The 24,881-nt window shown below is 38.0% G+C and overlaps 1 protein-coding gene across 1 annotated transcript in view; it reads left to right on the forward strand.

Moving 5' to 3' along the window:
* Positions 1-13,354, forward strand: part of TMED5 (transmembrane p24 trafficking protein 5) — a 36,090-nt gene extending 22,736 nt beyond the window's left edge. Inside the window, exons 3-4 of the mRNA XM_066376775.1 lie at positions 459-642; positions 9,982-13,354. Coding sequence (XP_066232872.1) covers positions 459-642; positions 9,982-10,200 — 403 coding nt within the window. The 3' untranslated portion in view covers positions 10,201-13,354. The remainder of the gene's footprint in view (positions 1-458; positions 643-9,981) is intronic.
* Positions 13,355-24,881: the final 11,527 nt, after the last annotated feature.

Below are 24,881 nucleotides of genomic sequence, written 5' to 3' on the forward strand. Positions count from 1 at the left end.
ATATACTGTTACTTCTTCTACCTGTAGTAGTTTTTCCTTTGATCTGAAATAGAAGTATAGATAACTGAAGATGTGTACTTAAAAAAATTTTTTTAAGAGTTATTTTCTTATTGACTTTCTTTTTGAGAAAGCAGAAGAGAGAGAGAGAGAGAGAGAGAGAAAGAATGAGACAGAAAGAGAGAGAAGGGGAGGAGAGAGATGAGAAGCATCAACTCATAGTTACTTTAGTTGTTCCTTGATTGTTTCTCATACGTGACTTGAGGGGGGTGTGGGAAAAGGAGGCCCCAGCCAAGCCAGTGATCCCTTGTTCATGCTGGCAACCCTGCACTCTAGCTGGCAACCTCACGCTCAAGCTGACAACCCTGGGGTTTCGAACGGGGGACTTCAGTGTTCCAGGTCAACACTCTATCCACTGTGCCACTGCAGTCAGACTGACATGTACTTTTTTTTTAATCCAGGGTAGAGACTGAAGTTGGTGACTACATGTTCTGCTTTGATAATACATTCAGCACCATTTCTGAGAAGGTGATTTTCTTTGAATTAATCCTGGATAATATGGGAGAACAAGAGCAAGAACAAGAGGAATGGAAGAAATATATTACTGGCACAGATATGTTGGATATGAAACTGGAAGACATTCTGGTCAGTATGGTCTTTTTTTTTTTTTTTTTTTTTGTATTTTTCTGAAGCTGGAAACGGGGAGGCAGTCAAACAGACTCCCACATGCACCCGACCGGGATCCACCCGGCATGCCCACCATGGGGCGATGCTCAGCCCATCTGGGGCGTCGCTCTGCTACGACCAGAGTCATTCTAGCTCCTGAGGCAGAGGCCATAGAGCCATCCTCAGCACCCAGGCCAACTTTGCTCCAATGGAGCCTTGGCTGCAGGAGGGGAAGAGAAAGGCAGAGAGGAAGGAGAGGAGGAGGGGTGGAGAAGCAGATGGGCGCTTCTGCTGTGTGCCCTGGCCAGGAATCGAACCCAGGACTCCTGCATGCCAGGCCTACCCTCTACCACTGAGCCAACCAGCCAGGGCCAGTATGGTCTTTTAATATAATAAAAATTGTTTACATCCAGAGGCCTTACTATGTGACAGGCTAAGATTGAGCTAAGTATTTTTTTTTTTATAATTTTTTTTTAATGGGGTGACATCAATAAATCAGGATACATATATTCAAAGAAAACATGTCCAAGTTATCTTGTCGTTCAATCATGTTGCATACCCATCACCCAAAGTCAGATTGTCCTCTGTCACCTTCTATCTAGTTTTCTTTGTGCCCCTCCCCCTCCCCCTTTCCTTCTCCCTCTTCCCCCATAACCACCACACTCTTATCAATGTTTCTTAGTCTCACTTTTATGTCCCACCTACGTATGGAATAATGCAGTTCCTAGTTTTTTCTGATTTACTTAGATCCCACCATTTTGCTGTAAATGATCCGATGTCATCATTTCTTATGGCTGAGTAGTATTCCATAGTGTATATGTGCCACATCTTCTTTATCCAGTCATCTATTGACGGGTTTTTTGGTTGTTTCCATGTCCTGGCAATGTGAACAATGATGCAATGAACATGGCGGCATGTGTCTTTACGTATCAATGTTTCTGAGTTTTGGGGGTATATACCCAGTAGAGGGATTGCTGGGTCATAAGGTAGTTCTATTTTCAGTTTTTTGAGGAACCACCATACTTTCTTCCATAATGATTGTACTACTTTCCATTCCCACCAACAGTGAATGAGGGTTCCTTTTTCTCCACAGCCTCTCCAACATTTGCTATTACCTGTCTTGTTAATAATAGCTAATCTAACAGGTGTGAGGTAGTATCTCATTGCAGTTTTGATTTGCATTTCTATAATAACTAAAGAAGATGAGCATTTTTTCATATATCTGTTGGCCATTTGTATTTCTTCCTGGGAGAAGTGTCTGTTCATGTCCTCTTCCCATTTTTTTATTGGATTGTTTGTTTGTTGTTGAGTTTTATGAGTTCTTTGTAAATTTTGGATATTAGGCCCTTATCTGAGCAGTTGTTTGAAAATATTTCCCATTTAGTTGGCTGTCTGTTTATTTTGTTACCAGTTTCTCTTGCTGAGCAAAAACTTCTTAGTCTGATGTAGTCCCATTCATTAATTTTTGCCTTCACTTCTCTTGCCTCTGGAGTCAAATTCATAAAATGCTCTTTAAAACCCAGGTCCATGAGTTTAGTACCTATATCTTCTCTATGTACTTTATTGTTTCAGGTCTTATGTTTAGATCTTTGATCCATTTTGAGTTAATTTTAGTACAGGGGGACAAACTGTAGTCCAGTTTCATTCTTTTGCATGTGGCTTTCCAGTTTTCCCAGCACCATTTGTTGAAGAGGCTTTCTTTTCTCCATTGTGTGTTGTTGGCCCCTTTATCAAAAATTATTTGACTATATATATATGTGGTTTTATTTCTGGGCTTTCTATTCTGTTCCATTGGTCTGAGTGTCTATTTTTCTGCCAATACCATGCTGTTTTGATTGTCATGGCCCTATAATATAGTTTGAAGTCAGGTATTGTAATGCCCCCAGCTTCATTCTTTTTCTTTGGGATTGCTTTGGATATTCGGGGTTTTTTATAGTTCCATATAAATCTGATGATTTTTTGCTCCATTTCTTTAAAAATTGTCATTGGAATTTTGATGGGAATTGCATTAAATTTGTATATTGCTTTGGGTAATATGGCCATCTTGATTATATTTATTCTTCCTAACCAAGAACAAGGAATATTCTTCCATCTCATTATATCTTTTTTGATTTCCCTTAACAATGGTTTGTAGTTTTCATTATATAAGGCCTTTACATTCTTTGTTATGTTTATTCCTAGGTATTTTATTTTTTTGTTGTTGCTATCGTGAAGGGGATTATTCTTTTGAGTTCGTTCTCAAATGTTTCATTGTTGGCATATAGAAAGGCTATGGACTTCTGTATGTTAATTTTGTATCCTGCGACCTTACTGTATTGGCTTATTGTTTCTAGTAGTCTTTTTGTGGATTCTTTGGGGTTTTCGATGTATAGGATCATATCATCTGCAAAAAGTGATACCTTTACTTCTTCTTTTCCGATATGGATGCCTTTTATTTCTTTGTCTTGTCTGATTGCTCTGGCTAGAACCTCTAGTACCACATTAAATAAGAGTGGAGAGAGTGGACAACCCTGTCTTGTTCCTGATTTAAGGGGGAAAGCCTTCAGTTTAGTGCCATTTAATATGATGTTAGCTGATGGTTTATCATATATGGCCTTTATCATGTTGAGATATTTTCCTTCTATACCCATTTTGTTGAGTGTCTTAAACATAAAATTGTGTTGTATTTTATCGAATGCCTTTTCTGCGTCTATTGATAAGATCATGTGGTTTTTGTTCTTTGTTTTGTTAATATGGTATATTACGTTAACCGTTTTACGTATGTTGAACCATCCTTGAGATTCTGGGATGAATCCCACTTGATCATGATGTATTATTTTTTTAATATGTTGTTGTATTCGATTTGCTAGTATTTTGTTTAGTATTTTAGCATCTGTATTCATTACAGATATTGGTCTGTAGTTTTCTTTTTTTGTGCCATCCTTGCCTGGTTTTGGTATGAGGGTTATGTTGGCCTCATAAAATGTGTTTGGAAGTATTGCTTCTTCTTCAATTTTTTGGAAGACTTTCAGTAGAATACAAACCAAGTCTTCTTGAATGTTTGATAAAATTCACTGGTATAGCCATCTGGGCCTGGACTTTTATTTTTGGGGAGGTTTTTAATGGTTTTTTCTATTTCTTCTCTACTAATAGGCCTGTTTAGGCTTTCTGCTTCTTCTTGACTCAGTCTAGGAAGGTTGTATTGTTCTTAGAATTTATCCATTTCTTCTAGGTTGTTGAATTTAGTGGCATAAAGTTTTTCATAGTATTCTACAATAATTCTTTGTATATCTACGATGTCCGTGGTGATTTCTCCTCTTTCATTTCGGATTTTGTTTCTATGAGTTCTTTCTCTTTTTTCCTTGGTAAGTCTTGCCAAGGGTTTGTCAATTTTGTTGATCTTTTCAAAGAACCAGCTCCTTGTTCTATTAATTTTTTCTATAGTTTTTCTGTTCTCTATTTCATTTATTTCTGCTCTGATTTTTATTATCTCCTTTCTTTGGCTGGTTTTGGGTAGTCTTTGTTCTTCTTTTTCCAGTTCCTTAAGGTGTGAAGTTAAGTGGTTCACTTAGGCTTTCTCTTGTTTGTTCATATATGCCTGAAGTGATATGAACTTCCCTCTTATCACTGCTTTTGCTGTATCCCATAGATTCTGATATGTCATATTGTTGTTTTCATTTGTCTGTATATATCTTTTGATCTCTGCACTTATTTCTTCTTTGACCCATTCATTTTTTAAAAGTATATTGTTTAGTTTCCACATTTTTGTGGGATTTTTTTCCTCTTTTTTGCAGTTGAATTCTAGTTTCAAGGCTTTATGATCAGAAAATATGCTTGGTACAACTTCGATTTTTCTGAATTTGCTGATGTTGTTTTTTTGGCCCAACATATGGTCAATTCTTGAGAGTGATCCATGTACACTGGAGAAAAATGTATACTCTGTCACTTTGGGATGAAATGTCTTGTAGATGTCTATCATATCCAGGTGCTCTAGTGTTTTGTTTAAGGCCAATATATCTTTGTTGATTCTCTGTTTGCATGACCAATCTAGAGCCGTCAGCAGTGTATTGAGGTCTCCAAGTATGATTGTATTTTTGTCAGTTTTTGTTTTAAGGTCAATAAGTAGCTGTCTTATATATTTTGGTGCTCCTTGGTTTGGTGCATATATATTAAGAATTGTTATGTCTTCTTGATTCAGTGTCCCCTTAGTCATTATGAAATGGCCATTTTTGTCTCTGAGTACTTTTGCTGTCTTGTAGTCATCATTATTAGATATGAGTATTGCTATTGCTATGCCTGCTTTTTTTTGGATGTTATTTGCTTGGAGTATTGTTTTCCAGCCTTTCACTTTGAATTTGTTTATATCCTTGTTGCTTAGCTGAGTTTCTTGTAGGCAGCATATAGCTGGATTTTCTTTTTTAATCCATTCTGCTACTCTGTGCTGTTTTATTGGTGAATTTAATCCGTTTACATTTAGGGTAATTATTGACACTTGTGAGTTCCCTATTGCCATTTTATAGATTGCTTTCTGTTAATTTTGTGTCTTGTTTGATCCTTCTCTTTCGTTTTTCTATCTTTTGTTTTTATTTGGTTGTATTCCATACATTTTTCCTCTGTTGCTATCTTTTTTAAATCATGTGCTTCTGTGGTGGTTTTTTCAATGGTGGTTACCATTAAGTTATGAAAAGGGTTCCTACCCTGTTCATTGTAGTGCACTATCTTGTGAGTACTTTTGCACTCCATCGTCCTTTGCTACTGTTAATCTCCATCCTCTCCCCCCCCCCCTTTCTTTTTGTTGTTGTCACAGTTTAAATTTGGTTTTATTGTGTTCTTGAAGCTTTTATTGTGGCTTTGTTTTTTTTTTGTTCTTTGTATCTGATTGGAGAACCCCCTTTAGTAATTCTGGAGTGGGGGTTTTCTGATGATAAATTCTCTCATCTTTTCTGTATCTGTGAACGTTTTTATTTCTCCTTCATATTTGAAGGATAGCTTTGATGGTTATCCCAGTGAAAGCAGCCCTATTTAGGTTAGTGAGGAAGGCGGAGCATTTCTTACTCCCTATTTCCTTCGGGGTTTGATTATATATTTAGACAATTTTTCACTCTACCATACCTTCGAGTATATTGCGGAACATCTGGAGGCTCCAAGGATAGATTTTTCTGTTTCTGGTTGAAGATCTTGTTGAGTTTTGGGGGAGATTTATGGGTATCGCTTCCTACCACGCCATTACTCTGACGTCATCCGAGGTAAGTATTTTATTTGCATTATCTCTATCTTTCCAATGTGGAAATTGTACCTTAGGGAGATTAGATAATAGTTCTGTCACATGACCAGAGAAAGGGAGAATTGGAATTGAACACAGGCTCTTAACTACAAAACTCCTTTGCCTGACCTAAGGTCGCTGGTTTGAAACCCTGGGCTTTTCCAGTCAAAGCACATATGGGAGTTGATGCTTCCTGCTCCTCCCCCTTCTTTCTCTCCCTCTCTCCCTCTGTCCCTCCTCTCTAAAATGAATAAAGTCTTAAAAAGATATTTTAAAAAAACTCCCTAAAATGTTCACTAACAGAAGAATGTAATGATCCAATATAATTGAGTAATTTGTAAAAACTTAAAATGTACAGGCATTTCTCCTATATCATAGCTTTTATAACATGAAATTTGATATTATTTAATTTAGGAACAACTATTTACATTACTCAGACGAGACCTAGCAGTTATCAGAAACTAGTACTTCACTCAGGAGTAAAAACAGGATGTGGCTTCTTTGCTTCAATTGCTTTATGCTTTGTTTATTATAAACATGTATAATGAAATGTACATGTATAAGAACCTATTTGCATTTAATAATAGTATTGCTGATGGTAGAGGGAAAGGTCATTCATCCACAGCTAGATGTACTCAAAGGATAGAATTTACTCAGTGATATTTGTAAATAGCATGTATGTAACTCTATTGTAGAAACTCCTGCAATAGAAATAACATGGTTACCTGACCAGGCGGTGGTGCAGTGGATAGAGTGTCAAAGTGAGACATGGAGGACCCAGGTTCGAAACCCTGAGGTCACCAACTTGAGCGCGGGCTCATCTGATTTGAGCAAGGCTCATCAGCTTGAGCCCAAAGTCTCTGGCTTGAGCAAGAGGTCACTCAGTCTGCTGTAGTCCCCCACCCCGGTCAAGATACATATGAGAAGGCAATCAATGAACAACTAAGGTGCCGCAACAAAGAATTGATGCTTCTCATCTCTCTCCCTTTTTGTTTGTCCCTATCTCTGTCTATCTCTGTCCCTGTCACGAAAAAAGAAAAGAAAAAAAAATAACATGGTTATTTAAAGTTTAAAGCTGTATAACCTCTGATATTCTTATCACTGGCACTTTTTTTTATAAAGTGATATTTTGATCATTTGAGGTTTCTTAGGAAAGGCACAATCATATTACAGCAGATGAGACATAAATCAGTAAGCTTAAGTTGTAACATTAAATGGTCCTATCAAATATATAATTCCATGACTGAGCTTTCTGAGTCTTGGTTTCCAAACCTGCAAAATGAGGACAATACCTCCAGAGCTGTGCAGAAGAAATGGATCCACTATGTGTGTAAGTGCTCTAAACAGTGTTTAGCACACAATAAATGTTTGTTTTCTTACCTTTTTTTCCACTGGTGTTACTGTGAATACAAACAGAAAGGATTCAGTTTGATTGGCATGCATTTTTACCATGACAGTTTTTATCTCACCATGCTTTCATATGTGTATTAAACTTAGCTTAATTTTAGAACTAGAAGATAACTTAATTCTTATTAGTCTAGCCTGACCTGTGGTGCCGCAGTTGATAAAGCATCTACCTAGAACGCTGAGGTCGCAGGTTTTGAAAGCCCAGGCTTGCCTGGTCAAGGCACATATGGGAGCTGATGTTTCCTGCTCCTTCCCCTTCCTCTCTCTCTCTCCTCTCTAAGATGAATAAATAAAAGTTAAAAAACAAATTATTAGTCTAGCTCCAACCACTTTCCTTTTCCCTCTCCATTGTTTAGATAAGGAACTGACTTAAAATTAAAATGGAAATGATATATCCATACTTCCACTCTTGGTCCAGTCTACTTCCCATTTTTAAAATCTCAATCATACGGATATATTTTTCCATTTAAATTTATTTGGCCAACAAGAACAAAATACAAGTAGTCATCATTTTTATTAGTACTTCATTGCATTCCCCAGAGATTGGCTTTTATTCACAGTTAAATAAAATGATCAGAAAGTTCAGATTTAAATATGGCTTAAAATACTTACAAATCCCTTTTTAAGAAAAAGTATCTTTCAGGAACTTTTTCCCTTTACTCCCTCCAAATTTTGTATCACAATAGGAAACTTTAATAATTTTATATATGACTATCATCATTATTCTATTAAAAAGAGTTATGAATGCTCTTTTTGAGGAACTGAACCCCTTATTTTTTCTGGAAAATTTTGTATTTCTTTACAAATATCCCCTATGATAAATATTTTTTTTTTTTTATTTTAGAAAAGAGAGAGAGAGAGAAACAGAGAGAGAGAAGGGGGAGGAGCAGGAAGCATCAACTCCCATATGTGCCTTGACCAGGCAATCCCAGGGTTTCAAACCAGCGACCTCAGCATTTCCAGGTCGACGCTTTATCCACTGCGCCACCACAGGTCAGGCTATATTTTATAGTTTTATAGGATTAGCACAGCAGTATGAAATATTGAGTATATTTTTTGCTTAAATGAAGATTTTAAGCAAAGTGAGTCTCCAGGAAAATCTATTTCTTGGATTTTCTCATTTTTGCCATAAATACTTTGACATCATTTTAAATCTCAATTTTACCTTATATTCATATAGTCTATAGTTAGTTTTCAAATTATTTCTGACTAGGTCCCTACTATAAAATAGTTTTGTCAGAAGATAGGCAGCTTATAATGTATCTTGGTAAATTTAATGAATGTGATCTTGGAATATGTTTTTATTAAAAATAGGTTATACTGCCTGACCTGTGGTGGCGCAGTGGATAAAGCGTCGACCTGGAAATGCTGAGGTCGCCGGTTCGAAACCCTGGGCTTGCCTGGTCAAGGCACATATGGGAGTTGATGCTTCCAGCTCCTCCCCCCTTCTCTCTCTCTGTCTCCCTCTTCTCTCTCTCTCTCTCTCCTCTCTAAAAAAATAAAAAATAAAAGAAATAAAAAGAAATAAAAAAAAAATAGGTTATACTTTTGGATGTATAGAATATACATGTAAAGTTGAAACGTTTTCTAATTTCACTACTTTGTGAGATAAAAGCATTGGGTTTTTTGCTTAAAAACTAAATTGGACCAGACTAACATTCAAAGAAAAATAATATTAAAACACAATGCATTAGCCTGACCAGGCAGTGGTGCAGTGGATAGAGCATCGGCCTGGGACACAGACGACCCAGGTTCAAAACCCCGAGGTCACCAGCTTGAGTGCTAGGTTGCCAGCTTGAGCATGGCATCATAGACATGACCCCATGGTCTCTGACTTGAGCCCAAAGGTCGCTGACTTTGAGCCAAGTGTCATTGGCTCAGCTGGAGCCACCCCCCCATCACACCCCCATTGAAGCACATATGAAAAAGCAATCAGTGAACACCTAAGAAGCCACAATGAAGAATTGATGCTTCTCATCTCTCTCCCTTCCTGTCTGTCTTTATCTGTCCCTCTCTCTGTTGCTCTCTCTCTCTCACACACACATACACACACACAAATGCATTATATAAAGGTAAATAACTAAAAGTTTATCAGTTCGGTTTTTTAAAACTTAAGTCATTTTCTTATGGCTGTGAGGACTAATAAAAGAGAATGTAAAATTCCTGGCACAATGCCACTTGGGGGAAATATATATATATATATACACTTATATTTTTTTTATGATTTTTATTGATTTTAGAGAGAGGGGAGAGAGAGAAAGAAGGGGAAGAGTGGGAAGCATCAATTTCTAGTTGCTTGCCAGTAGCTATAGTTGCTTCTCATATATGCCTTGAATGGGTAAGCCCTGGGCATCGAACCTGTGACCTCAGCGTTCCAGCATTCCAGGTTGGCACTACATTTACTATGGCATCACAGATCAAGTGAATATATTTTCATATTATTTATTTTCATTTTCACAGTAGCTTTGCTCCTTACAGAATAAGATCTTTAGGAACTCTAGCATCTGTGTTTAGATATAAAATTAATATGAACATTGTGTTTAGATATAAAACATTGTGTTTAGATATAAAATTAATATGAATATGAGGGTACTATGAAACACTTTTATTAAGTTAACTTAAAATTACTAAGCATTCTTTTACAGTAAAATTATTTTCTTTATTTCCAGGAGTCCATCAACAGTATCAAGTCCAGACTAAGCAAAAGTGGTCACATCCAGACTCTGCTCAGAGCATTTGAAGCTCGGGATCGAAACATACAAGAAAGCAACTTTGATAGAGTCAATTTCTGGTCTGTGGTTAATTTAGTGGTAATGGTGGTTGTATCAGCTATTCAAGTTTATATGCTAAAGAGTCTTTTTGAAGATAAGAGAAAAAGTAGAACTTAAAGCTCCAAATACTTAATATTGAGAAAGAAAGATAGAAAAAATGCAATAAACTGTTACAGTCAAGACCATTAATAGTCTTTTCCAAAATGTTTTTAGTTATTACCAATGTGAACCAATTATAATTTTAATGTAGAAGTCTTCACTTTCATCTGTGCAATCTTATTGCTTCAGTTGTACTTAAGTATATAACAAATATTTTGCAGAGTATAGGTGTAATTGAATGAAGCCATATTAATAATGGCATTTTCCTAAGGTGTTTTTTTTTTAGCATTTTCCTAAGTTAAAAAAAAAATATTGCAGCCTGACCAGGCGGTGGCGCAGTGGATAGAGCGTCGGACTGGGATGCAGAGGACCCGGGTTCGAGACCCCCGAGGTCGCCAGCTTGAGTGCAGGCTCATCTGGTTTGAGGAAAAGCCCACCAGCTTGAACCCAAGGTCTCTGGCTCCAGCAAGGGGTTACTCGGTCTGCTGAAGGCCCGCGGTCAAGGCACATATGAGAAAGCAATCAATGAACAACTAAGGTGTTGCAACGCGCAATGAAAAACTAATGATTGATGCTTCTCATCTCTCTCCGTCCCTGTCTATCCCTCTCTCTGACTCACTCTCTGTCTCTGTAAAAAATTAATTAATTAATTAATTAAAAAATATTGCAAATGTTACATAGGTGACTTAAATTAATGAACTTTAGGCCTAAATATAACACCAAACAATGTTTTTAAAAGATTCTCTTACCTGGAAGTTTCTCTTACTTGGAGTTTCTGTTTATGTGGCAATCACAAATCACTTGTAAAAATTTTCAATATATTGATTGTTATAAGTCATTTGAGAATTACCTAATCATGGATTGAATATATCTTTAGAAGACAAAGACTCAACTTTTCTATTGTTACATACACATTTTCTCTAATGTAAATAGAAACATAGCTGTGAAAAACAGATTTCTGAGACTTTTATAACCAAATATATTTCAATTTAAAATATTAGCAAAAAGTATTCACTTTATATACTTATCTTGTATTCCCAAAAGCTGATGTTGTGATAATTCTCAAAAATGGTAAGTCATTAATTTGGTTAACCAGTGTCACCCCAATAAATTTAATTTAAAAATGTTGTCATACTTATTAAAATTAGGACAGATTATCTCTTTGAAATAGCTAGGTTGCTCAGTCTCCTTTAGAACGCATTCTGTCTAATCCTTAACTAAGGTATAGGATTTAAAAAATAAATGTGAGGGAAATAATTTTGTTTTTATGTTGTCAACAGTGTTATGTTAATTGTAACAGGATTATTGTATTGACGACATTATTATCAGAAGTTGTGAAGGAAGTACTGCTAAAATGATTTTGGCTTAACAGAAATAAATATGTATGCCTTTTCTGAGTATCACTAGTCTGATTGGCTCACCATAATGATCCAACTCAAATATAAATCATGAGATAATTTCACTGAACTGGAAGAAATATTATTTGGCTATCACTTTTATTTTTTCAATTGTTTTATTGTTTTGAATTATCTAAGTATTCAGGTACGTTTTATGAAATATAAGCCCTACTGTAGTTTAGCACTGGGTATACATATTTAATTACAGTTTTTATTATAGCTTTTATAAAATGACTTTTCTGATCTTTTTATTGACATTCAAGTAAGATTGAAAATTCACAGAATCCCAAGTTTGAATACTCCATTTGTGAGTAACTATATAATGTCTGTGCCATCCTAGCTTATTGCAGTCTATGGAATCTTACTCAAATACTAGCAATTTACATCATGAAATAAGTAAATTTTAAGATTATGCCCATATGTAATATTGCTTATGACAGATATGAACTAGAGACAATCTACTTTTAAATTTGAGTTTAGAAACCCTCTGTAGGTTAATAGTGCTGGAATTCTTAAGCAATAATTGATATCCAGAGAGAATGGTTTCACTTATGATTTGCACTCAGAATAGTACAAAAAGATTTCTTTTCCTCCTTATGCCATTGGGAGAACAGAAACTTAGATTCCCCTACTCTGAAGCTTTAAAAAAATGAGATAAATGCCATATATAATCAAGTACCTTAACTGGCCAAGAAAGTGCTCTGAGTGTTCAGGAATAGTCCTTGTAACACATGCAAAACAAGAGCCAATAAGATCATCCCCTCCTAAAGAGCCCTCCCTTACCCCCTTCTGTTAACCTTATAGTAAGAAGTAAGCTTAACAGTACTATAACTAATAAAACAGTACAAATATAAACTAAACTACTGCATCTTTTCTATAAAACTGTGATTAAGAATTCTACCTCTTATGAATGGCTATTGACTGTACTATACTCGGATTCCTTAACTGACAATGAGTTTGTTACATCTCCTACATATGATTTGTGCCACTAATGTCAGGCCTGTGATTCAGTAACTTCTTACCATATAACAATGGCCTTAAATGGAAAAGATAGAATTTAGGAATATTGAAGACAATTTTATTTTTATAGACAAAGTGAAAAGAGCTTATTTAACCCTTTGAGTAATGAGTTTTTTGTTAACCTTTTGAGTGAGGACGTACATGAACATTCATACTACTCAAAGGGTTAAGAACCATGTTGCCTGTATTAACCAAAAGTAAAATTTGTAAGCAGAGGACTAAATTCTTGAATCTTTCTCAACATGTATTATTTGCTTCATGGTTTTTTTTAATGTCAATATTTAATTTCAAAATTAAAATTATGCTAAAATTGAGTAAACTATCTGAACAACTTTTTATCTTTTGTTTTCAGTTAATCTTCAAATACTATAATATTTAACTAAAGCCTAGCATTTCACTTTAATTTTTATTTTGATCATTAACAATATGCTATTTTTTCATATGAATCTCAAGACACAGAGTGTAAATAAGTGGTTGAAATAGCATTGAAATTATAAATTCAAATGTAATTTTGTGTTATGTTTATCCTTCTTAAGCATTGTTGTGTCTTAAAATTGACAGACTGAGTACCTATAATTGTATGCTTCCTCAAATGAAATTTTAAAAGAAATTCATTCAGCATGTAATAGTTTTTCATCTGAAGTAAAATAATGCAGTGTTGCTCAAATTGCTTTGAAGTTCTGAACAGCCATATTAAATGGAAAATGAATACTGCACTGAGTATATATTTAATAAAAATTTTAAAATCTAAATTATCTACCAGTCTTTGTAAATACTGTCTAATCCTTAAAGTCTCATCTTAGCCAAGTGTGCTGTTCTCCCTTCCATTTGAAAACCCATAGTTCACTGTGCTGCTTTTTGTATATCCTTCTACCTTACATTGGAGTTCTGTTTATATGTATACTTCTTCATCCATTGCCCATACATGCTCAAAATATACAGGCAAAGACCATCAGTTCTGAAAGTTTGGAATGCTAACAAAGCACACAGGGAGCTTGCTCCACTCCTCTACCTCCACCCCAGAAATTGACTGTTTAGGTCTGGAATACGGCTCCTTAATCTTAAATTAACCTACATAATTTGGGACCTGGTGTCTACTATCCTTGAACCATTTGTTAACTGGGTGATCTTGAGAAATCAAAACTGCTTTGAGTTTATTTGTAAAAAAAAAATTTTTTTTTTTTTTTCATTTTTCCGAAGCTGGAAACTGGGAGGCAGTGAGACAGACTCCCTCATGCGCCCGACCAGGATCCACCCGGCATGTCCACCAGGGGGCGATGCTCTGCCCCTCTGGGGCGTCACTCTATTGCATCCAGAGCCATCCTCAATGCCCGGGCCATTTTTGCTCCAATGGAGCCTCAGCTGGGGGAGGGGAAGAGACAGAGAGGAAGGAGAGAGGGGGAGGGGTGGAGAAGCAGATGGGCACTTCTCCTGTGTGCCCTGGCCGGGAATCGAACCTGGGACTCCTGTATGCCAGGCTGACGCTCTACCACTGAGCCAACCGGCCAGGGTCTGTAAAAATATTTTAAGTAAGATTTTGTGTGTGTGTGTGTGACAGAGACAGAGAGAGTGACAGATAGGGACAGACAGGAAGGGAAAGAGATGAGAAACATCAGTTCTTCGTTGCGGCTCTTTAATTGTTCATTGACTGCTTTCTCATATGTGCCTTGACCATGGGACTACAGCAGAGCAAGTGACCCATTGCTCAAGCCAGCAATCATGGGGTCATGTCTATGATCCCACGCTCAAGCCAGAGACCCCACACTCAAGCTGGTGAGTCTTGCTCAAGTTGGATGAGCCTGCACTCAAGCTAGCAACCTTGGAGTTTTGAACCTGGGCCCTCTGTGTCTTAGTCTGATGCTCTATCCACTGCACCACCACCTAGTCAAGCAGTAAGATCTTAAAATAGTTAAAATAACATATCAGAGAGTCCACTACTTGGGGGAGATTGGTCATTTTTTTCACACCATCTAGACCAGGGGTCTCAAACTCGCGGCCCGCGGGCCACGAGTTTGAGACCCCTGATCTAGACAAACCACTCGTCCCCCACAAGCTGGTAAAATTCGTAAGGGCACCTGTCTACTTCTACACTCCCATCACCTTCAGGTGTCTGGGCTTTTGGAAGGTTTGTGTCATTAGAAACAAGTCACACTACACTTATTGTGTGCATGTCTGGGGGAAGGGCACAGAATAAAGAATCCAGACCTAAGATGAAAGAGGGCACTTTGAGATGATGGACTCAGTCCTCGAATCTGAAAGAGAAAGTTAGGACAATGCAAGGCAGGTTAAGAATTTGGCGGTCTTTAATGACCATGAGTCAACAGTAAAATGAACAATGAGAATCCATTATCTAACACCAAAATTAACTTTCTTTCATGCAGAGATGACTTCCCAATCCTGGAAGTTTTCAAGTGGAAATAATGATCAGATGTTATAAAAAGGAATTATTCCTACATCTGATACCAGGTGGTAGGATGAACTAATTAGTCTATTCCTCTTGCCCTTATTTCAAATCTAAAAGAACTGGTGATGTCATATGCAAGAGAAAGCTGAAAGAAATGCCAGAGCTTCAAGAGACACATTTTAGAGTTGTACTTTGCTAGATGCTTGCTTGACACTCAAAAACAAATTGAAAATGAATTAAAAACACCATTTACAATCACTCCAAAGAAAACAACATGCTTAGGTATATAAATCTAACAAAACATGTACAGGATCTGTATGCTGAAAACGATGAAATGCTTTCATGGTCAAAGACCATGAAATGGAGAAAAATACTATGTTCATAGATTGGTAGTCTCAACATAGTAAAAAGGTCAATTTTTCCCTAAATTAATCTATAAATTTAAAATATTCCTATCAAAATCCAGCAAGGTCTGTTTTAGTAGACAAACTTACTCTAAAAAAAATTATATAGAAAGGCAAAGGACTAAAAACAGCTAAGACAATTTTGAAAAAGAATAAAGTCTACCTAAGTTAAGGTTTACTACTTAGCTACAATAATCAAAACGGTGTGGTGGTACTGGGGGAGGGGGATATAGATCACAGATTAATTAAATAGATTCTAGAAGTGCACCAAAACAAGTCCAACTGACTTGACAAAAGTCCAAAAGCAATTCAATAGGGAAAAGACAGCCTTTGAAAGAAAGAAAACTGGAGTGATTGGGACAAATATCAGTAAAAGCATGCGTGAACTTAAATGCAAAAAAACCCCAAACCCTTTTTTTTTAACTTCAGGGTAGACAAAGGGTTTTTGCACTTGACACCAAATATGTGACCCATAAAAGGAAAAACTGCTAAGCGACCTCAAAAGTAAAAACTTTTGCTCTCTGAAAGACCCTGTTAAGGGGATAAAAAAAATAATAAAGCTGTAGATAGGGAGAAAATATATACAAACCACATATCCAAAAAAGGACTAGAATATAAAAATGAATTCTGAAAGTTCAACAGTTAAAAAAAATCAATTAGAAAATGGACAAATGACATGAACAGACACATTACTTAAGAAGATATGTGGGCCCTGGCCGCTGGCTCAGTGGTAGTTGGCCTGGCGTGTGGATGTCCCAGGTTCAATTTCTGGTCAGGGCACACAATAAGCGCCCATCTGCTTTTCCATCCCTCCCCCTCTTCTCTTTCTCTCTTTTCCTCTCCTGCAGCTATGGCTCTATTGGAGTGAGTTGGCCCCAGGTGCTGAGAATGGCTCTATGGCCTCTGCCTCGGGTGCTACGAAGAGCTTGGTTGCTGAGCAACAAAGCAATACCCTAGATGGATAAACCATTGCCCTGTAGGGGGCTTGCTGGGTGGATCCTGGTTGGATCACTAGTGGAAATCTGTCTCTGCCTCCCTACCTCTCAATTTAAAAAAAGAAAAAAAAAAAGGAGAAGATATGTGGGTGGCAAATAAGCACATATAAAGTCCAACATCATCAGCCATTAGGAAAAATAAATGAGATTATTACTACACACATACCAGAATGGCTAAAATAAAAAAGTTACAACACCAAGTGCTAGCAAAGATACAAGAAATTGGGTCACTCATACACTGCTAGTGGGGTATAAAAGTTATTAAAAGAGAAATTGGGTCACTCATACACTGCTAGTGGGGTATAAAACGGTAGAGACACCTGGAAAATACTCTTGCTGTTTCTTATAAAATTAAGTATGCACTTACCGTGCAACCCAGCATTTGTACACTTGGACACTTATCCTTGAAAAATGAAGACATGTTCAAATAAAATCTTGTACACATTATACAAGCATCTGCATTTGTAACAGCTCATAACTAGAGATAATCCAAATGTCCTTCAGAGAATGAATGGTCAAGCTTAGGTATATTCACACCATGGAATACTATGTAGCAATAAAAAGGAACCAACTATTAATACATGCAACAATTTGTCTAGACCTCAGGGGGGAAATCAATCTTAAAATGTTACACACTGTAGAAGAAAAATGGCGAAGGAGTAAGAGGGCATTCCAACTGCCACCTCCCAAGACCAAATTGGATTACAACTTAAGAACAATCATCTTGAAAAATCAACTTTGGACTAAACTAAGAGGATTCTATAACCAAGGATCACTGAAGAAGCCATACCAAGACTGATAGGAAGGGCAGAGACGTGCCCCACTCCCAGGGGCGAGGAGCTGTGGAGGGTCCGGAGCGACTCTCACTGTGGGGTGGGTGGCCCTGAGAGGTGTGGGTCCTCAGGCCCGGAGCCCCAGTCTAAACCCCCAGAGCCCAGAAGAGGCACCCAGACAGCATTTAGCTTTGAAAAGAGCCAGGTTTCTGTCTGCAAGAAAGAGACAGAGCTCTCAGACGCAGACTCCGTTTTAAAGGGCCTGCACAGAAAACCTTGTTCTTACCCAGCGCTCTGGTGGGGGTGAGCTGAGAGGACTGGGGTTACACAGGAGAGGATTGTAAAGTTGGAGGCTCAGGAAGAGACACTGGGGGACGGCCACAGGAATGGAACTCCTGTGCCAAATCATTTCCAGTACTGCACTCACCATCTTTCTTGGTTGGAACAATCCCCTCTGAGTGGCATCAGCCTGGGGGAAAACAGCTTTTCTGTCTTTGGGAGACTCTCATACCCCAGTCATGGTGACGGGTCGTTCTGAGAGACCAGAAAGCAAGGGGTGCATCAGTGACTCAGTTTTCTAGTGTTGAGACTGGTGCTCCCCCACACATTCTCCCAAGTCTATGACTAGTGCTTCCACCTCACAGGAGACTCAGTTGAAACTAGTGTGCAGACCACACCTCTGGGTCTCAGAGGCCACACCCACCAGACTCCTGGCCTCACTCTACTGAGGTCTGTGAGAAAAGTCTGGATAGACACCTAGGGTCGAGGGGTGAAGCCATGCCCACCACCCTTCCTAATTGCTGAATTGCCACAGGCTCTAACTCTACCAGAGGTTTTTTCAGCAGCTGAGCCGAACAAGCAGCCCGCAGACAGAGGCTGCAGAAGACGAGACTCAGGTAAATTGGCCATTTGAGCGGACTTTCCCCCAGGACCAGAGTGGGTAAAAGCCAGCCTAGGAGTGCAGCTTGCTATTTCCATGTACATATGGGCCTAGCAGAGGCAGCCACAAACTCTGAATTGCTTGTAGCTCCAAGAAGGTTACTGAGGGCCAGTCATGGGCAGTGTCTCCCTCTAGTCTGCACTGGGTTCCTCCTTGGGAGGTCCTGGGCTGGCACATCCAGGGGCCAGCTGCAGAAAGCATTGGTTCAGGACCTAACAACCCTTGCTAGAGTGATATCCTAAGGCAGTGGTTCTCAAACTTTTTGAAGTTAAGGTACATTTAAAATCCTACAAATAATTGTAGGTGCACTATATATAAATTACTGAGAAATATGTTATAATGATTAAGTTAAATATTAAAGAAAAAATATATAAAGTCCAAGCGTGCTTTTATGGTAATTAAACAAAATAAATACAACAAAATTAAATTTATTCTGACATTAAAAAACATTTTTTAGTTATGCTTTTTAGATTTGTAAAAAAGAGTAGTTAAAAATTAAAAACAACAAAAAAGTTATCTTTTTATATATAGAGATACATTCTTAGTAAGATTTAGTAAATTTGGCAGGTCCCGGCGTGAATGTGTTAAGTTTTTTCATTACTGTGTTTATGAGAAACATAAGCCTGATGTGTCCTAGTGATTTCTTCAATGTTTGAGCATATATTTGAAAGGCAAAGTCTCATTTCCTCATCAATACATTGAAGAATTCCTCTCTTTTTACTCTTAATTGTGTTGAGTGCAGAAAAACCCCACCATACATATCATCTTAACTTTACACCAAACAAAGGATAGAAGAGAAGTGCCTCTAGTCTTTCCAGGGAACATGGGAGGTAGTGTAAACAATCCAGCACCACAACTTAACAGCCTTTTGCAACCTAATCAGGCAAGTGAGGTGGGGGGTTGGGCAGACTGTCAGCTTATAGCCAATTCCCCACACCTCTGTCCCCCCAAAATCTAAACTCCAAAATCCCTGTTGGTCCCCAACAGGCGCACATTTCTCTGGAATACCATAGGGTACACCTGGAAATCTTCTAGGGCACACACTTTGAGAATCACTGTCCTAAGGAAAAGCTCCTCATACCAGGACCAGCTGAGGTGAATTTCACTCTCTGTGATCAGCACTGGCAAAGCAGTTCATGTGCATTGAATAGGGTGGAGCTTCACAGTCAACCAGCCTGGGCACTGGATATTCTGTTCTGCTAGGGTAGATTCCGCAAGGGGAAGGGAGAGAGGCTTGAAGCATGGACCTTTAAAGTGTGGGTCCCTGTTAGTCTATTGTGAGATCTGGTCGAGATGCTTAGACACCTCTGGGAGGGGCACAGTCAACCTCGGGAGAGGACGCTCTCAGTCTTTTCCCCTGAGAACGGGGTCTCAACAGCTGTAAGAACTTCTGCAGAGAGGATTGTCAGCTCCACTTGATCTGAACCTGCTGCTCACATTGTTGGGGAGAAATAAAATTTTTAGAGTATCCAGCAGTGGCTGAGGGATCAAAATCTGGGGTAAGGGCCACATTCCCTGTACTGAGCTCCGGACCAAGAGACTCCTGAAGTACAGGGACCCAAAATGTTGTATTCACAACTTCAGCTGCTCTAACCCACCAAATGTGCAACCTGTACAGGGGTTGGTAGAGGTGAGGCCAATCTGAGTCCACACTAAAGTCTTACTACAGAAGAGTCTGTGAGAAGACCAGGCAAGTTCAAGAAGAGGAGGAGCAGCTGAAAAGTGGAGACAAAACTTACAGAGCTTGGGGCTTTTACGGAACTGCTATCATTTCTAAGCAGGAGGAAGCTGATTCTTATACAAAGAGTGGCCCCTCCCACAGTGCCCAGACACAAAAAACACAGACACAAACAGCAAAAAGTACAGTAGCTGCAGACTGGTAGCCCACAGCGGGTTACCAACAACAGCTGACACCACCCCAAGAAGAACTAAAGCCAACGCTACTGGTAGTGAATGGCAGAGAGCACCAACCGTAGAATCAAATACCTACACAAGCAGCACACCCAAAGGTGGAGTGTAGCAGGCACCAGACACTGTGCAGGATCAATATGCCCAAAAGAGACATTGCAGTGTGTAATACACATAATCAAGGTTGACCTTTAGAGCCAGCCAGCCTGAAGGGAAAACTGTACCCATGAAAGGACCAACTGGATCTAATACTGACATCAAGAAAAGGGAAAATAGTACCCTCAAGAAGCATTCCTAGAACTAGGAAAACAGTGGCCTGGAGGACAGTATCACTGAGCCCATCTTCTATATAAAGACTACCCAAAAATTTCAAAGTCTGACAGCACAACCTAATACAGAGACAAAATGAACAGACAGAGAAATGTGACCCAAATGAATCAACAAGAGAAATCCCCCCAAAAAAGAACTAAATGAGATGGAAGTAACCAAAATAACAGATGCAGAGTTTAAAACAATAATTTTTAGAATGCTCAAGGATCATAGAGCAACAATGAATGGAGATAATGAGCACCTAAATAAAGAGATAGCAAGAATTGAAAAGGACATTGAAATCATAAAAAATTACCAGTCAGAAATGACAAATACAATATCAGAAATGAAGACTTCACTAGAAGGAATTAACAGCAGGCTGGATGAAGCAGAGGATCAAATCAGTGATTAAGAGGACAAGATAAAGAAAAGCATGGAAGCAGAGCAGTAAAAAGAAAAGAGGCTCAAAAACTCTGAGGAAACTAAGAGAGCTCTGAGAAAACATGAAGAAAAACAACATCCACATCATAGAAGTTCCTGAAGGAGAAGAGAATGAACAAGGGATAGAGAACCTGTTTGAAGAAATCATAGCTGATAAATACCCTAAATTGATGAAGGAAAAAGTCACACAAATACAAGAAGCACAGAGAGTCCCATTAAAGAGGAACCTAAGAAGGCCTACACCAAGACACATCATAATTAAAGTGTCAAAGTTAAGAGACAAAGAAAGAATACTAAAAGCTACCAAGAAAAGCAGTTAATTACCTACAGCGCAGCCCCCATAAGGATGTCATCTGATTTCTCAACAGAAACACTTGAGGCCAGAAGGGACTGGCAAGAAATACTCATAGCGATGCAAAGCAAGAAACTACAACCAAGACGTCTTTATCCAGCAAGGCTATCGTTTAAAATTGAAGGAGAAGAAATCTACACGAAGACACATCATAATTAAAATACCAAAGCTAAGAGATAAAGAGAAAATATTAAAAACTGCTAGAGAAAAAAAACCTATCACATACAAAGCAGCCCCCATGATGATGACATCTGACTTCTCAACAGAAACACTTGAGGCCAGAAGGGAATGGCAAGAAATATTCAAAGTAATGCAGAACAAGAGCCTACAACCAAGACTGCTTTATCCAGCAAGGCTATCATTTAAAATTGAAGGAGAAATAAAAAGCTTCCAGATTAAAAAAAAAAAAAAAACTCAAGAAATTTATTACAACCAAATCAATGCTGCAAGAAATGTTAAGAGGCTTGTTGTAAACAAATCAAAGGGGGAAAGAATATAGTAAAAGAGGAATATAGCTTTAAAGAAGAAAATGGCAATAAACAACTACATATCGATAATAACCTTAAATGTAAATAGATTAAATGATCCAATCAAAAGACATGTGGTAGCTGCGTGAATAAGAAAACAGTACCCATACATATGCTGTCAACAAGAGACACATCTCAAAACAAAAGATGCACATAGACTGAAGGTAAAAGAATGAAAAAAATATTTCATACAAACAGAAATGAAAAAAAGCTGGGATAGCAATATCTATATCAGACAAAATGGACTTTAAAACAAAGGATATAAGAAGAGATAAAGAAGGCCCCTACATAATGATAAAGGGAGCAATCCAACAGGAAGATATAACCATTATAAATATCTATGCACCTAATATAGGAGTACTTAAATATATAAAGCAGACTTGATGGATATAAAGGGTGAGATCAACAGCAATACTATAATAGTAGGAGATTGCAATAACCCACTAACATCATTAGATAGATCCTCAAGAAAAAAAATTAACAAAGAAACAGAAGACTTAAAGGACCACTAGATCAACTGGATTTAATTGATACCTCAGAACATTTCATCCTAAAGCAGCAGAATATACATTCTTTTCAAGTGCTCATGGTACATTCTCTAGAATAGACCAAATGTTAGGGCACAACAGTGACCTCAACAAATTTAAGAAGATTGAAATTATATCAAGCATTTTCTCTGCTCACAATGCCATGAAACTAGAAATAAAGCACAACAGAAAAACTGAAAAATACTCAAACACTTGGAAACTAAATAGTATGTTATTAAATAACAAAATGGGTTAAAAATGAGATCAAACAAGAAATAAAAAAAAATCCTAGAAATGAATTATAATGAGCAAACAACAACTCAAAATTTATGAGACACAGCAAAAGCAATACTGAGAGGGAAGTTCATAGCATTACAGGAGTATCTTAAGAAGCTAGAAAAAGCTCAAATAAACAACTTAACCCTGCATCTAAAAGAACTAGAAAAAGAACAGCAAGTAAAGCCCAGAGAAAGTGAAGAAAGGAAATAATAAAGATCATAGCGGAAATAAATGACATAGAGGCTAAAGAAACAATACAGAGGATCAATGAAAGCAAGAGCTGGTCCTTTGAAAAAGTAAACAAGATCGATGAACCATTAATGAGACTAACCAAGAAAAAAAGAGAGAGAATTCAAATAAATAAAATTAGAAATGAGAGTGGAGAAATAACTGACACAACAGAAATACAAAGGATTGTAAGAAAATACTGTATGCCAAAAAATTAGACAACCTAGATAAAATGGACAAATTCCTTGAAACACATAATCTTTTAAAAATCAATCTGGAAAAATCAGAAAACCTAAACAGACAAATTACAACAAATGAAATGGAAAAGTTATCAAAAAACTCCCAACGGCCCTGGCCGGTTGGCTCAGTGGTAGAGCCTCAAGCTGGCGTGCAGGAGTCCCGGGTTCGATTCCCGGCCAGGGCACACAGGAGAAGCGCCCATCTGCTCTTCCACCCCTCCCCCTCTTCTTCCTCTCTGGCTCTCTCTTACCCTCCCGCAGCCGCGGCTCCATTGGAGCAAAAGTTGGCCCAGGCGCTGAGGATGGCTCCATGGCCACGCCTCAGGTGCTAGAATGGCTCTGGTAGCAACAGAGCAACGACCCAAATGGGCAGAGCATTGCCCCCTGGTGGGCATGCTGGGTGGATCCTGGTTGAGCACATGTGGGAGTCTGTCTGACTGCCTTCCCGTTTCCAACTTCAGAAAAATACAAAAAAAAAAAAAAAAAAAAAAACCCCAAAACTCCCAACAAACAAAAGGCCTGGGTGAGATGGCTTCACAAGTGAATTCTACCAAATATTCAAAAAAGAACTAATTTTTATTCTTCTCAAGCTTTTTCAAAAAATTTTAAAAAAGGAAGACTTTTAGACTCCTTTTATGAGGCGAGCATAATTCTGATTCCAAAACGAGGCAAAAACAACATAAAGAAAGAAAATTATAGGCCAATATCCCTGATAAATTTAGATGCTAAAATCCTCAACAAAATATTAGCAAACCGGATCCAGCAATATATGAAAAAAAAAAAAATATATATATATATATGAAAAAAATCATACACCATGATCAAGTCGGATTTATTCTGGGGAGGCAAGGCTGGTAAAATATTTTCAAATCAATCAATGTGATTCATCACATAAACAAAAGGAAGGAGAAAAACCACAAGATAATTTCAATAGATTTAGAAAAAGCATTTGATAAAAATCTAGCACCCATTCATGATCAAAATTCTCATAAAAGTGGGAATACAGGGAACATACCTCAACATAATAAAAACCATCTATGAAAAACTGACAGCCAACATCATACTCAATGGGCAAAAATTAAAAGCAATCTCCTTGAGATCAGGAACAAGGCAGGGGTGCCCCCTTTCACCACTCTTATTCAACAAAGTCCTGAAAGTCCTAGCTTCAGCAATCAGACAAGAAGAAGAAATAAAAGGCATCCAAATTGGAAAAAAAGAAGTAAAACTATCATTATTTGCAGATGATATGATATTGTATATAGAAAACCTTAAAGTCTCAGTCAAAAAACTACTGGACCTGATAAATGAATTTGGCAGGTTGGCAGGATATAAAATCAATACTCAGAAATCAGAGGCAATTTTATACACCAACCTTAAACTGTCATAAACAGAAATTAAGGAAACAATCCCCTTCACTATTGCAACAACAACAAAATAAAGTATCTAAAAGTAAATTTAACCAAGGAGATTAAAGACCTGTATTCGGGGCCCTGGCTGGTTGGCTCAGTGGTAGAGAGTTGGCCTGGCATGCAGGAGTCCCAGGTTCGATTCCTGGCCAGGGCACACAGGAGAAGTGCCCAACTGCTTCTCCACCCCTTCCCCTCTCCTTCCTCTCTGTCTCTCTCTTCCCCTCCCAGCCAAAACTCTATTGGAGCAAAGTTGGCCCGGGCATGGAGGATGGCCTCATGGCCTCTGCCTCAGGCACTAGAATGGCCCTGGTTGCAATACAGCAATGCTCCAGATAAGCAGAGCATCGCCCCCTGGTGGGCATGATGAGTGGACCCTGGTTGGGCACATGCGGGAGTCTGTCTGACTGCCTCCCTGTTTCCAACTTCACAAAAAATACAAAAAATGAAAATAAAAAGACCTGTACTCAGAAAATTATAAAACATTGATAAAAGAAATCTAGGAAGATACAAACAAGTGGAAGCATATACTGTGCTCATGGGTAGGAAG

This window comes from Saccopteryx leptura, chromosome 3, assembly GCF_036850995.1.
Source record: "Saccopteryx leptura isolate mSacLep1 chromosome 3, mSacLep1_pri_phased_curated, whole genome shotgun sequence".
Lineage (NCBI taxonomy): Eukaryota > Metazoa > Chordata > Mammalia > Chiroptera > Emballonuridae > Saccopteryx > Saccopteryx leptura.